Source organism: Acomys russatus, chromosome 5 (genome assembly GCF_903995435.1).
Source record: "Acomys russatus chromosome 5, mAcoRus1.1, whole genome shotgun sequence".
In the NCBI taxonomy this organism is placed as follows: domain Eukaryota; kingdom Metazoa; phylum Chordata; class Mammalia; order Rodentia; family Muridae; genus Acomys; species Acomys russatus.
The window spans coordinates 38,790,084-38,805,275 of record NC_067141.1 but is presented as its reverse complement, the minus strand read 5'-3'; the positions used below and the strand labels follow the sequence as shown (position 1 = coordinate 38,805,275).

At 40.6% G+C, this 15,192-nt stretch overlaps 1 protein-coding gene across 4 annotated transcripts in view; it reads right to left on the bottom strand.

Annotated features, from left to right (window-relative positions):
- The window catches only part of Trpm6 (transient receptor potential cation channel subfamily M member 6), a 91,551-nt gene that overhangs the window by 66,569 nt on the left and 9,790 nt on the right, over positions 1–15,192 (bottom strand). For all 4 annotated transcript variants that reach the window (XM_051146223.1, XM_051146225.1, XM_051146224.1 and 1 more), the window contains exons 2-3: positions 4,682–4,755; positions 341–379 (exon numbers count right to left, since the gene is read on the bottom strand). In XM_051146223.1, the coding sequence (XP_051002180.1) occupies positions 341–379; positions 4,682–4,755 (113 nt within the window). The remainder of the gene's footprint in view (positions 1–340; positions 380–4,681; positions 4,756–15,192) is intronic.

Sequence of the window (15,192 nt, the reverse complement as noted above, 5' to 3'; positions counted from 1 at the left end):
AGGAAAATAACAGGCGTCTTACTCTGAGTCTCTAACTGCGAACAGTCGGACACATCTGTCACCCACTCGTCAACAGAGCTGTTCCCACTGATCTAGCCAGTACTCAGGTGTCTGATTTCCCCCTCACTCTTGCATGGGTGTCCCTCACTAAGCAGTGTGCTTCAGTGAAGAGGACAGCCTTCCCTGATAAAGGAGACGGTTTTTCAGTCTATAATTTATGAAGACCTGACATCCCTGCTGGAACCTTCAAAAAAGCTCTTGAGATCTGAAGAAATCCTCCCAAGTACTTTCCAGCACAGTGTCTTAAAAGAAAAAGGAAGCTGATTTGTCAAAGTCTCACCTGACCAAGTTCTGGCAGACTTGGCAGCCTGGAGTGCATCTGAGTCAAAGAAATAAAATTATGGTTAGTTTACTAATATATGCGGCAATAACATAATGCTTATCTAGTAAATATTTATCGTTTTCTATTGTCTAAAGATAAGGATTTGTTAAATATTTATGCATAATTTACTTCCCATGTTATTTCTTGTATATAATTCTACTGTAGAAACAATGATAAAATTAATAAAAACTTGGACAACGAAACCAAAACAGGTTTGAATGCTGTTGATTCAGTGACTCTTCTAAGCCCCAGTTCTCACATTTAAAAATAATTTTAAACACTTTATGACCCCCATAAGGTAATAAGAAGGATTATCTTGACTAATACATCTTAAGTAGCTCATGCTGCCTGGTGCATTGGCACGTGTAACAAAAATAGTACATTGGTTACTATTTCTCACAAAATACCTGCTACAGGCGACTTAAGGAAGGAAGGGAGGGTTTATTTTGGCTCACAGTTTGCGGGGACACAGTCCATCATGGTGGTAAGTCATGAAGGTGGGAGTGTGAGGCAGCTGTTCACACTGTGTCATCAGTCAGGCACCAGAGAGAAGAATGATGCCGCTCAACCTTTCCTCTCTTATTCATTCTGACTCCAGCCTATAGGAAAGGTACCAGCCACATCCTGGGTGGGTCTTACCTCCTCAATTAAACATCTCTGGAAATACTCTCATAAACACACCTGGAGGTGTGGCTCCTTAATCCAGTAGGTGATTCTTAATTCAGTCAAATTTACTAAGCTATTTAATCCAGTCAATCTGACCGTGGAGGTTAACCGTGGAAGGTAGATAGTATTATTATCGTTGCTATTACAGTTACTAAACAGCAACAATAGCACAGAATTCTAGGAAATCAAATAATAAAGCATATTTTTAAATATTTTAAAGTCATAAAACAGGACCAGTGATGTAGCTCAGTAGATAGAGTGCTTGCCTGGCACTCAAGAGGCTCAGGGTTCTACTCCTCGTACCTCATAAAGTGTGAATGATGGCACACACCCATAATTCCTACACTTCAGAGGTGGAATGAGGAAGATCAGAAGTTCAATTTCATGCTCTGTGACATAGTGAGTTCCAGACCATCCAGGGGCACAAGAGATACTGTGTGTGAGTGAGTGAGTGGGTGAGTGAGTGAGTGAATGAGTGAGTGTGTGTGTGTGTGTGTGTAAGTGTGTGTGTGTGTGTGTGTGTGTGTTTATCCACCTGCACTGTCTAGTGCCACTCTGTTCATTAACACTGTTTTGTTGGGGTGTTTTGTTTGGTTTGGTTTGGTTAGTTTGGTTTGGTTTAGTTTGGTTGGTTTAGTTAGTTTGATTTGGTTGGTTTGGTTTAGTTAGTTTCTTTTGGTTGGATTAGCTTAATTTATTTGGTTGGTTTAGTTGGTTTGGTTTAGTGAACTGGTTTGATTAATTTTTGGCTTGATTGGTTTCATTTGGTTAGTTCAAATTGGTTTGATTTGATTTTGTTTGGTTTAGTTGGAATGGTTTGGTTAATTTTGTTTCATTAGTTTTAAGATGGTTTCGTTTGCTTTGGCTTATTTGTTTGATATGGTGCTGATAATGGAAACTAAGGCCTGTACAAGCTAGGCTCTGCCAAAGAGCCCCAGAGCCTCTTCTCATTGTTATTGCTTGGCAATCCTTCTTTCGTACACTGTTCTACTTTTCTTAACTGGGGAGTCTATGATGTCCTAGGTTCCATCTCCAGTGTCAAAATAAATAAATAAAAGGAAAAAGAAGGGTTAAATCTGCTTTACTTTTCTAGACACATACATATGCATATAATTTTTTCAAATCTCTTAAGAATTCTTTTATTGAACATGGAAAATGATTCAGGACTTAATATAATTATTTTCCTCATTAGTTTCCTCTTTGTAGCTTAGAGAAACTTTCCTGCCTTAGTCATCAATGATTGTACTTTCAGTGTAATTTTTTTAAACATAGTTTTTTTAAGAGAAAAAAAGAAGACATTGTTCATAAAATAACAAAATAAGCTGTTCAGAACCTGGCATTCTAACTTTCACTTTTTCCTGTACCAGCTTTTGTGTCTTTTCTTAAAAAGGAGAAAAAGAGGTTATAATTAATTCTGTTCGATTTGTGTTTTTACTAGGAGCTAAAAAAAGAAGAAAAAAAAAGATTTAGTAAAAGAGGAAATTTTGTTGCTACTAAATAGTGAAATCCTAGTATTTTTGTGTGAATCTGACCCTATCCTCACCCCAGTCTAATGTTTTGAATGGTTAATTTCTAGGCCCACAGCCCTCAGCCTGTGGTCCTGTGGGAAGGCTTACAGCCTTCAGGAGGTGTGGCCTGGCTGGCAGAACTATTTCACTTAATGGCAGACCCTTGAAGGTAATGACTCATTCCAACCACAGTTTCTGTTTTCTTGTCTGGACAGTGTAAACGAGGTCTTGCCACCCACAGGAGGCAGAGTGGACTACCCTACATGTTGTGCTGAGATCTTCTCAAGTTGAAAGTCAAAAATAAGTCCTTCATCCCTAAATGCTTCCTCCATCCATTTTGTCACATGGATAAAAAGTGACAAATACACTACCATTTCCCTACCCGTTACAAGGACAAAAACACATAAAGGCTATCCTTTTGAGAATCTTACTGGAATCCAAGAAAATGGACTGTGTAAGAGGAATGGCCGTAGTATCATCTGTTAAAATTTTTGTGATCACACAAACATAGAGACTTGGTTTTTTTTTCCTCCATAAAATGTAGAAGTCTTGAATCTTTCATAGAGTTATAATCGATGAAGCCAGGTATAGTGGCATGTGTTTATAGTCCCAGTTCCAGGGAGCTAAGGCAGAAGAATGATGAATTTAAGGCCAACCTGGGATGCATACTGACACACTATCTTAAAATAAATATATAGCAATGGTTTTCTTTTCTCCGATAACTGGGGATTGATCGCAGGGCCCCATGCACACTAAGTGCATGCTCCAACACTGAGCTCTGGTCCAGATTCAGCACTCTCCTTGCATCTTAGGGCTGACTACCCTTGGTGTCACTTTTCCTGAGGTCCAAGATGATTATGAAGATTATTTCCCACTTAAAGAGAGAGGAGTGACTTGGGACTCGGCCTGCTTTGCTGCACCTACCATCACATCACATGACACTATAAAAGATGAGTGCGGGGAGGGGGAACGGTGTTACCTTGGCATCTATAAACATTTTGTAAACAGGTAAAATGAGAATTTCCAATCGCAGGGCTTACCAACCACAGGTGATTCAGTGAGGGTGGGACTGGTCAATGTTTAACAAAGGCAAAGGACACCATTTTAGTCCTTGCCAAAGGACCTTAACCATGCTTTCCACGTACTCATGACTTCTAAACTTTAAACGAATATGAGGCCAACGACACGAGGAAATCTAAAATAGACTGGCTACCCTAATTAAAATATTTCTCTTCTACTTCCATATCAATTTTCCACCAGGTCAATGACTTCCAGTCCTAACTTCATGGACCTGATTACCCTGAGGAATTTTCCGTAGTCCTTTCTTCCCCTGTTTCTCACCAGCTGCCTTGCTGAACTTTGTTCTCCAAGTAGAGTTTCCATAGGGTTGTTCAGAACGCAGAGTTCTCTAATTCAGCTCTGCAGCCTACAGTAAACACAAAGCCGCCCCCCCCACCCCCAGAGGAAAACACACCTAAGCCTGGTGACCCCTTTGGATCTCTGCTGTGTCCCTAATGTGTCCTCAACAACCATCATTTCCCAGGGGTACTTAGCTGGGATAAGGAATAGTCACAAAATTTTGAATACTCAATGTGCAGAGAATAAAACTGATTTGCCCAAACTTGGTGAGTTACAGCCTTACATCCCTATGACACCTATCCTGCCTCAAAGGAGTGCTGCATGGAGTGGAATCCACCACAGTGCAGCAAGTATTGTTATTGTGTGTATTTTTTTTTTCCTCTTTTGAGTTGACTACTTCCTTAAACAGGCTTTTTAACAGGAACATATTGATGATAGGCACAGGGGCTGTTGTGAGGTAATTGACAACGTCTCTTTTCTTACTAGGTTTTCTACAATATTTGTGGCATGTTTTTATGGAGTAAAGGAAGAAACACATTGAAGTGAATAAATATCCTCACTTCATAGATATCATCAAACACAAGTGATATTTCTAAATTTCTTCAAATGCACTAGCAGAAGGAGGAGGAGGAGAAGAAGAAAAAGAAGAAGAAGAAGGAGAAGAAGAAGAAGAAAAAGAAGAAGGAGAAGAAGAAGAAAGAAGAAGAAGAAGAAGAAGAAGAAGAAGAAGAAGAAGAAGAAGAAGAATGTAATTGAAAAACTGTACCTGTGAGGGTCTTTTGAGCTAGGTATGAATTTGTTACATTCTCTCTTGTAAAATACTCCTTCAATCCAGGATTTCTGAAACAGAGAAAAGCATTATTTTGTGATCTGTTTTAATGAAATGAGAGTATGGTATAACAGTGGTAATTCAGGTAGGCAAGAGATGCATAATTATCATGATATTCATTCAAACACCAGGGACTGGCAACACAGCCCACTTTGCAAAGCATTTGGTGCACCAACATGAGACCTGAGTCCAGAGCCTAGCTCCCAGCAGAAATGCCACGTGTGGCAGCATGCACCTGTATCCACACTCAGGGAGGTGGGGAGAAGAAATTCCCAGGGGCCTACTGAAAACTAATCTAGCTGACTCATCAACAGAGGAAGACACCAATGTCAGCTACCACGTGCACAACCACAAATGTGTGCATTGATGTACACACACACACACACACACTGCCAAGACCAACCAAACCAAAATAGGCTAAGCACTCAGTAGCTTCTATAGGCAAATGTTCACACAAAATACAAAGCTAATTCACACAGAATCTCATCTTAAGTAACAAGATCTTAGTAAAGCTGTAACTGATACATTCTCTTAAACCTAAGACTGAGTTCCATATCTTGTGCCACAATCCTAACACATGCATATTATACGTCAATACTTTTAACTTATCAGTACCTAAATACCAATACAGATAAGGTATCAAAAGACTGTAAAGTATATCTAAGGACAGTTATAAAGTATATCAAAGGACAGTTATCATCTTGGCATGTTCTTTAGATAATCTGTGAGCACATTTTACCATTGGCAGCATCGCTTCATGATACAAAACTTACATGGGGAATCGGGACTCACTCTTCCTTCTAACAAAGAGCATTCATTCTACAAAATTCAAGTCTTATCCAGCCTCCTCCACAAGCTGCATTAGAAGTCTAGAAACACAAGAAAGCTTGGCTTTGTCAAAGTATGAAAAAAGTTTTTGATTTAGTTTATATATTTATTTTAAGATGTCATTTTTTATGTGTAAATGTGTTTTGCCTGCATAAGTGTGTATGCACTTCATACACACTTAGCTGCCCCAGGAAGCCAAAAGATGGCATCAGATCCCCTGGAACTAGAGTTGTGAACCACCGTGTGGATTCTGGGAACCGAAACCAAGTCCTCTGAAAGATCATCAAATGCTTTAGCACTTTTCTCCAACCCTCTAATATGAAAATATTTTGATGCCATATGGCCTAAGATTACATGTGTGGATGTATCTTTGGGCAGCCATACAAACTATAACAGAATGTGAAGGAAATATTCTTTTTCTAAGTTCACACTCTCTAAATCTGAGAGTTTACTACTAAAAACAACAAAGATGTCAGAGTGTAGATTTTAAGCAGAAGAGAGAGGGCGAGCGTGGATCCTGTGCGTTAGCACCTATGTCCATTTAATCAAAACTTTCCAAATGAAGGCCAGGACCACCTTAAGTCTGTCTAGCCTCCTATCCCTTTTGAAGTCTACAACTATTTTTGTGTATTAAGAACCACCCATTAATTGGGGGAGCCACTGAAAATATAAATCTGGAATAATGTAAAGCCACATAATTTAAAATGAACGGAATGGTCAGGAGCTCATGGCATATTTAATATAACAATAAATGACATAATCGTTTAGAATCATTAAGCTCCATCCCTATTAAAATATTAACAGTTTTACCTAGCTACTCCACACATATATTAAAAATTTAATTTTTGCAAAGTGACAACAAAAAAAATGCTACAAAGGCATTAATATGTCCTCAAGGAATTTCCTCACTCTGAACTTGAAATATTTGAATCTATTGAATAATTTTTTAAGAGTTTTGGACAGGCCTCCATGCTGAATCCTTGGAATTGTGTAGATTCCTGGTGTTAAGAAAAGTAGAAAATGCTACTCTTGCCTAAAGTCTCAATCGGACATCCTCTCCTCTGACCCACTTTCTTGGTAAGTAAAGATTTTCATGGTACGTATCCCTTGGACTAGTGTTTTGATATAAGTGAATATATACCGTTTGTCTCTTTTTGCTTCTGGGTGAACTCACTCATTATGATAATTTCTAGATCAATGGGGAGACCTGGTGGCACTCAGAGGAAGGATAGCAAGTTACCAAGAAGAGACTTGATATTCTAAGAACATATATAGGGGGAGGAGGTCTCCCTCAGTCACAGACATAGGGGAGGGGAGAAGGGGAGAAATGGGAGGGAGGGAAGAATGGGAGGAAACAGGGGAAGGGCTAACAATCAAGATATAATATGAATAAATTAATAAAATTTTAAAAAAAAGAAAAGTAGAAAATATCTGGGCATGGTGGTGCACACCTTTGATCCCAACACCCAGGGAAGCAGAGGCAGATGAGATGGATTGCTAGCCTGGTCTACAAAGCAAGTCTGGCACAGCCAAGGCTACACAAAGAAACCCTGTCTCGAGAAAAGAAAAAAAGAAAAAGAAAAAGTAAAACTAAAGGAGAAAGAGGTAAAGACTGATATAATACCTCATGTGCACAATTAGCTATTAAGAACAGTTGTGAACCAGATACAGTGACATCCAATATTGCCTCCAGCTACCTCAAAAGCTGAAGCAGGAGGACCAACTGGCTCAAGAGTTTGAGACAGCACAGCAAGATGCTACCTCTAAACACAAGCATATAACAAATAAACAGCTGACTGACTGCTAGTTTAGGAGCCTGTATACACACACTAAGCAAGCTGAGCTCAGCCTATTCCTTTTTTTTTCAAAGAATTATTTTTATTTTTGATGCATATGAGTGTTTTGTATGCATGTATATAACTGCACTGCATGTGTGTCTGTTGCCTCCAGAGGCCAGAAGACGGCACAGGGTTCCCCGGAACTAGAGTTATGGACAGTTGTGAGTAACCATGTGTGTACTGGGAATCGAAGCCAGGTTCTCTGAGACTCAGTCACAGAGCTATTGGATAGTTTGTTCACTAAATGCCTAGGTTTCTTCCAAGGACTTATTAGGTCTCCACAAAGCTTAGTTATCATCATCAGCCATTGCTTTTGGTTGTTGGCAACTTAGCTTCCGTGGTAATTTTCTCCACAGAACAAGGTGGAGCCCTCCAAATCCTCCTCGCTGGACTTCTCATAAGATGATGTAATGGCCTTACAGGTCCACTTTCTCCTTAAACTCCAGGGAATGTAGGTCCAGTGCCGGTCATTTATGTTGCTCTAAGCTCCGACCCAAAGATTGTTGACTGAACATCGAAATAAGCACATTCAAAATAGACCTACAGATGCCCTCATACAGAATTTTCCTTTCAAAAACAGGAAGCCTGTGACATAATAAGAACACAGAAACTTTCTTTCTGCAGTTCCTGTATCTTACCTCAAAACATAGCAAAGGCCTCTAATCCCAGGGCTCAGGAGGCCGAGGATGGATCGTTCAAAGCTGCCTGAGCTCACAGTGAAGATGAGGTGCTATAACTCCTCTATAGATTGGTTTGTTTTTGTTTTTTATTTTGTTTTTGTTTTTGTTTCATTTTTAATTTGACCTTGCGGGAGGAAATTTTAACCATAAGTTAAAATTAGCTTTTACATCCAATTTTAGACCTGAGGTAAAAATGAGGAAATACAAAGAAACATCCAGAGATGGACCCTGCAACAGCCATCATCCATGGATTGTTCTACATCATGGTATTGCTTGTTTTCTTTGCAGGGCTGGTGATTGAAAGCCCCATATCACACATGCCAGGCAAGGGCTCTCCCACCAAGCCATGCTCCCAGACCCTGGTGCTTTGGACTATCTTCAGAATACAGATTCTCTCTGGGGAATCTCTGAAAAGACAGTCTTAGAGGAGCCCCTTTATTTTCAAACCCTGGTCATTTCTTTGTTTTAACATCCACAGGGTTAAGTGACTGAGGAAAGGGAAGCAGAGGAACAGATCATTTATTTTCTTCTTAAAGCTTTTCTGTACTTTCAAAGGGCTCACAAAAACCTGTCCGATGAAGATACCACTTGTTCTAAGAGGCACACAGCACAACACTGACACGATTTAGTGGCACCCACTCTGCTGTCTTTATTTACTAACTTTATTATGGCCTAGTTAAAAGAAAGACAATGAACTATAGATACAAGTCAGTAGCAGTAGGTTTGGTTTGCTTAGCATGTACAAGACCCTGCATTCCCAACCCAGGGCATCTAAAAGAGAAGGGGAAAAGAGCATAGTCTGGACTACAGCAGTGCGTCAGTAGATAAGCGCTTGCTGTGCAACAGTGAGGTCTGAAGTTCAAATCCCCAGCACCTGCAGAGTGTGTGTGATGTCACCTGTGGTCCAGCATGCTGTAGCAGATATTAGGAGTCTCTGGAACAGTCTATGTAGCTAGACTAGTGGTATCAGTGTGCTCTGGGATCAAGTGGAAGACCAAGCCTCCATCTGCAGGATAGAGAGCAACCAAGGTACCCAATATCAACTTCTAGCTGCCATGTGCACACACACATACACATACATATACATATACATACATATATATGGACACACACATAAAGAGAGAGAGAGGAGAGGATGGGGGGAAGGAGAGAGAGAGAGAGATCAAACCAGTCCCTGTGGATTCTACTTAAAGAGGCTAGTATCATATGTATCTTGGAATTCACAATCTTAAGGAAACCATAAGAACGTCTCAAATAAAAAACATAATCATTTCAGATTTCAGAGAGACATTTGGTGATTTCTTTGTAGGACTTCTCCCTTAGAGAAATCCCTTCATTCAAACTAAGCCTCCCACAGATGAACCTGGCCTGTCTTCCCTGGCCACTCCTATGGGAGGTTCAGCTCTAGGAAGTATTGTATGCATATTTAGTGAACTCTGCAAGGATGATTCCTCTGACTCAATTGATCCAAGAGGAATAATTTCAGAAAGAAATAGTATCCAAACCCAAAATACCTAGAAATGTAGCAACTGTTCCACAAACACTACAATGAGGTGTATTGACTGATTTTCCATTAAATGTTCTTTCCAGGAGGCAGAATTTAGTAATTCTTGCAGAAAGAAAATGGAGAAGTACCTTATTATTCTTTCTCTTTTTTGAAAGTAACAACATCAAAAATCTCTCTTTTTTTTTAAATAACAACCCTAAAATAAATAGAATGTCAGCCAAATGACCCACAAATGATTAAAATGCAATTTCTTCTGTGTAAAGATCTTCCCACACTGATGTGTTAGGCAAAAGCATTTAGAATCCCAGAATCAATTTCTAGACTACGTGAACTCATGGGTTAATAAAGAATACATTTATGTGTTAGCAGCAATAGCAGTTACCTCCCATATATAATAAAATTGCAAATGAAATGCGACTGTGTCCCTTCCTGACCCTCCTTACATCCCTTAAAGCTCTCAAGCCCTTAGGATTTCAAAATATCAGTAAATGATAAGTTTTTCCTCAGTTGTCACACACTGTCATCCTGTCTTCTAAGGAGTAAAAATGCAGGTATAAGACACTTAGAATTTCTGGGCATGTTCAGTCATTTTGGCAAGAAAAGAAGAGGAAATAGAAACCTCTTCTATTGGTTCTTTTACAAATGTTCCAGATAATTAAATAAAGAGCTATAAAGGGAATTCCAGGATACCTGTTGTATAATATTTCTAGCCTGTAAGACTTTCCAGGCAGTCATAAAAGGCCCTCCCACTTCCCAGGAGACAAATACCTCCAACTGTGTTGTTTATGAGCTCAAGATCAAACCCACAGGCCTATGTACGATGGGCAGTGATCAACCACTGAGCTACATCCCAGCTCTACAGGTGGTCTTTATGCTCAAAACCAAACAAGCAAACAAATTATCTAAACCATTAATAAAACGACACCCATGTCTGCTCCATAGTCTAAGACACACTTTCTGGGACAGCTAAACTGCTTTATTTTTGTACTGCTGTGACACATACCTGACTGAACAACTTCAGGAGAAAAGGTCAGTCATGACTCGTAGTTTCCAAAGTGTTAGTCTGCCATTGTGGGAAGGCAGGGAACACAGGAGCACAGAGGTCCTGGCCAGCCAAGTGGGGCAGGAAACAGAGAACTCATGCCCAAGCAGAAATGGATATTACCTTCAAGGGCCACCCAAGTATCCCAGCTCTGCTAGCTAGGCTACATACCTCAAAACAGCTTCACAGCCACCAAAACACCAGCAGCATCCCCCACATCCCTGGGAACCAACATGATCTGTGAAGAGTCTCTTTGCACGCAGACTATAACCCTCATAAAATTATATGTCTAAAATAGTTAACCAAAACCTAAACTTAAAGGAACTATAACCTTCTGGGGGGATATATAGGGAATTTCAGGCTGAAGGTGACTCAGTTATCCACAGTAACACCTGTGCTGGGTATAGCACGGCAGAAAGTACGCGAGAACTTGGCTTCATAAAGTCGGCTGCATCTGGACACAGTGCACTGGGTTATCAGTCCAACACTCATGAGGCTGAAGACTGCCAAGAATTCCAGGCCTCCTTGGGCTGTACAGTAAGAAACTGTCTCACACTGCGGGTGGGGGTGAGGATAAATGGTAGAAACACATGCCATTAAAATTAGACAAATTCAAAAAATCTCTTCAAAAAGCAGGAAATGACAGTACGTGCTTTCAACCCTAGCAGTCAGGAGGCAGAGGCAGGTGTATCTGTGAGTTTGAGGCCAGCTTAATGTACTTAACCAGTTCCAGGATAGCAAACACTACATAGAGAGACACTGGTTCTCTCTATGTATGTATGTATGTATGTATGTATGTATGTATGTATGTATATGTATGTATGTATGTATGTATATAAACAAACAAGCAAGCAAGCACTTCCTAACAATAAGAGAAAAGAGAGAGCCAGTGTGGTAGCTCATGCCTATAATACCAGCATTCAGAGGCCAAATCAGGAGAATCACTGTGGCTCCAGGACTAGCCTGTGACAAATAACAAGTTCTAAAGAAGCCTAAGAAGCAGATCTAAACATATAACTATATCTAAGTCAAACTTCCAGTACCAAAATGGGTTATAATCTTGTTGAGTCATTGGACAAAGGGGCCCATAAAATGCCCCAAACATTACAGACTATTGCCAAGACAATGGGTTGCCCTCCACAACCTAATGGAAAAGCCCAAATTGCAGAAAACAACACTTAACTTATATCCTTGGACACAGAGAAGTGGAGCTAGTGCACAGCTAGAAGCTTCAGCCCTACTAACTAGCATTCATGGGGCTGGAAGGTTCTATGTACGCTACTGGAGAAGAAAGGTAATCATAAAGATCTCCCAGCTACAAACTCTGAGACATAATGTCCCTGAAAGATATATTGGTACAATAGTAGCATAAATGTGATGGGTGCAACCAACCACTTAGATAGGTCATGGGCCTAGAAGAAAATGCACTACTATTATCCAACTAAAGGTACATAGCAATAAAACGGGTTAATGACATTCTGCTATGCTCATCTATTAGTATCTCAGTCAGCCATCCCAGGAGGAGCAGTAGATGGGAACTAATACAGAGCTCCCCGCATGGACAACATGCAGAGAGTTAGAGACCTTGGGATTCTCAGCCCTAATGGGATGTCTTTATCACACTCCCTTCCCTCAGGGCTCAAACCCTCTACAATTGTGTTGTCATATAGCAACAAATTTTTAAACAGTAGTTGTGATGTTATAATGGCACATCCTATAATTTCATTCTATAACCCCTCGAAAGGCTAAGCCAGGTCCCAGCATGTCTTTTTTTTTTCTTGGAGGGGGGGGTTTCTTCTCCGAGTTCCAGAGATCAAACTCAGGCTTCACATATGCTAGGCAAGTACTCTACTTCTGAGCAATCTTCCCACAATACACCCTTTAAGAGGTAATGCTGCAAACGGAACAGAACCAATAAAAGACAACAAATGCTAGCGTGAAAGTGAGCTGGCCGTCTCTCCCCTGTAGCCCAGTCACCACTTTCTCTGTTCAAAGCTAAGCTCTGTTGCACCTCAGTGAACATTCCTCCATGTTAGAGAAAGTTCTCGCCATAATGCACTTCTATTGCCCCAGATAATTAACAACTCGTAGTTATTTAAAGAGTTAAACTTCCTTCCAAAAGGGTTTTTGAAGTAACTGAATTCTTCCACTTAAAAGTAATAATGACAAAGGAAATAAGCAGCAAATACATTTTACTGCTAGAAAACCAACCTCCTTTCACTGCCTTGAATGTTTAGAAGTTTGAAAGCCCCCGTAGCTGCACCCTGAAAGCATGGGATTATTGAACAACAAAGACAACAGAAGTCTTATCTAAGAGAGTATTCTGTGCTCAGGGATTCTGACTATACATCAACTATGGTCATGTGCGTTGAAGGGGAGGGCAAAGTACAGTGACCTCTTGTTGCCATTGATGATAGCGAGTCCACTCACCTGTCTACAATTCAACTAACTGTGTACACAGCACATAGCCAGTCACCTTGTCAGGTCTGAGAAAGAATACCACAGTCTAATTGCAAACTTAGCCTGTCCATCACTTCCCCAACTAAAACTGCCACACGTCTTGGTCTCCTTATGGTGCCTCATTGTACACAAGTGTCCATATTAGAAACCAAGACGTTCCTATCCTTACTGAAGGGCACTCTGAGTTAAAAGGGGGGGGGGTTACTTTTCCTCCTCTCTTTCTTCTTTTCTATTAATGACTACAACTTTGCTTCCTCCCTGCATTCTGCTCCAAATCTTTACGACTAATTGCGGAGTGTGTTAGAAGCACAAACCACATTGTCCCTACGCTCTCCATTCCCGGTTCCAGGAAAGGTCCCAATTAAAAGATAATTGTCAGCAAAGTACAAAGCAGATACTGGCTGTAGTGGAAGTGGGAATCATGTTTTCTTAGATGCGCAGGTCTAGTACACTCGGTGACCTCTAGATTAAGACACCCACAGTCTATGTTTTCAGAGCTGGCCATTTTTCAAAACTAACGAACCACCCTGTCACCACCTGCTGGACTCCAGACTACATTCTCACTAAAGATACCGTGCACTTTCTCTTTTGGTGCCAAACAAGATGAATACCATTTATTTTCCAATATCCGGCTTGTTGCTCAGGAAAAAAAAAAAAGTGTTTTCTTCTCCTATCCATGTTTTAAGTTACTAAGTCTTTCAAACAAGAGCAAAACCAGACCTCTAGCGGTTGCTGCTTCCTATTCAGTCATCCATGAGGAGTGCTGGTCCTATCTCTGAAATAGCATCTATATCACCACTAGATATGGAGTGCCTCCACTTCCCTAGATAAAGTCATCGTAATGTTTTGTGTTGATTGTCCCTAGACCTTCGTAACTCTACTTTGCTCTCCTTTTGCCCAGTCTCTGCAGTGAAGCCTGGAGTCTTCAGTTCATATCTTACTCACTGCCAGCCTTATCCTGCCTCACTCTCCTCCCTGCCTCACTCTCCATGCTTTATATGCACCTGAACATCTTCCAAGGCCCTGAACTCACCTCCAGGAGTTCTCTTCAGCCCGCTCTCCCTGCAGGCTATGCTCTACTCCTCTGCTGTCTAGAATAAAATCTCGATCAAATTCTCCTCTGTGTGCCCACCATACACTGGTGCATGATGGCCTACTTACACCCACTGGACTCTGCCCACTGGCAGACAGTGCCACACCCTCCATGCCTACCTGGGCTGTATGCCAGCATGGCCACTGCTTTCTGTCCTGCAAAACAAAAGTGTAACATGGAAGAAGTAACATATTGTGCCCATATACGTGTGTGCAAATATTGAGAGTCTCCAGAGGTGATAAACTGTTGTCAATTCCTCTAAACATCTGGCCAGGGGTTTCTCTGAGGAAATCAGAGACACAGTTGTTTGGGGTTTTTTTGTTTGTTTGTTTTGTTTTTTGGTGTTTTGTTTTGTGTGTGTGTGTGTGTGTGTGTGTGTTTGAGACTCTTTTTCTAGGAGATTTTTGAGAATTTTCAATAAAGAACACTCCTTGCCTAATCTCCTCCCCTTTTTTAAAAGTTATCATGTTAAGATTTTTAATCTTAATATTTAGGTGTTATTTTTAAAATAGGAACATTTTGAGCCATTGATGTGCTCTTTATGGTTATGTTTTCTATCCTTTCCACCCTATCCACCCTTCTGTTTGTTTTTGCTCAGATGTTGGGGTTAGAGTTTGATGTATGCTGGGTTTTAACTCTACCAAGAGCTGCTGGGGGCCTGAGATTTCCCAATAAAGTTTGTTCAAACAAGAGGACCTGAATTCAAATGTCCAGAAAGCACACAAAACCTGAGGCCAAAGGCTTGTTTCTGTAAGCCCAGCACTGACAGGTAGAAAACAGAGTAGAAAAAAAAATCTTTATTTTTCTACTAGGGCAACCCCAGAGCTCACTGGCCAGCCAGGCTAGAAAAATCAGTAAGCTCCAGGTGCATGGGAGACCCTGTCTCAGAAAACAAAGCAGAAAGTGATCGAAGAATACTCCTGACATACACACAAACACAAACACACACACACACACACACACACACTGGCATGTACATGTACACAAACATGTACATACA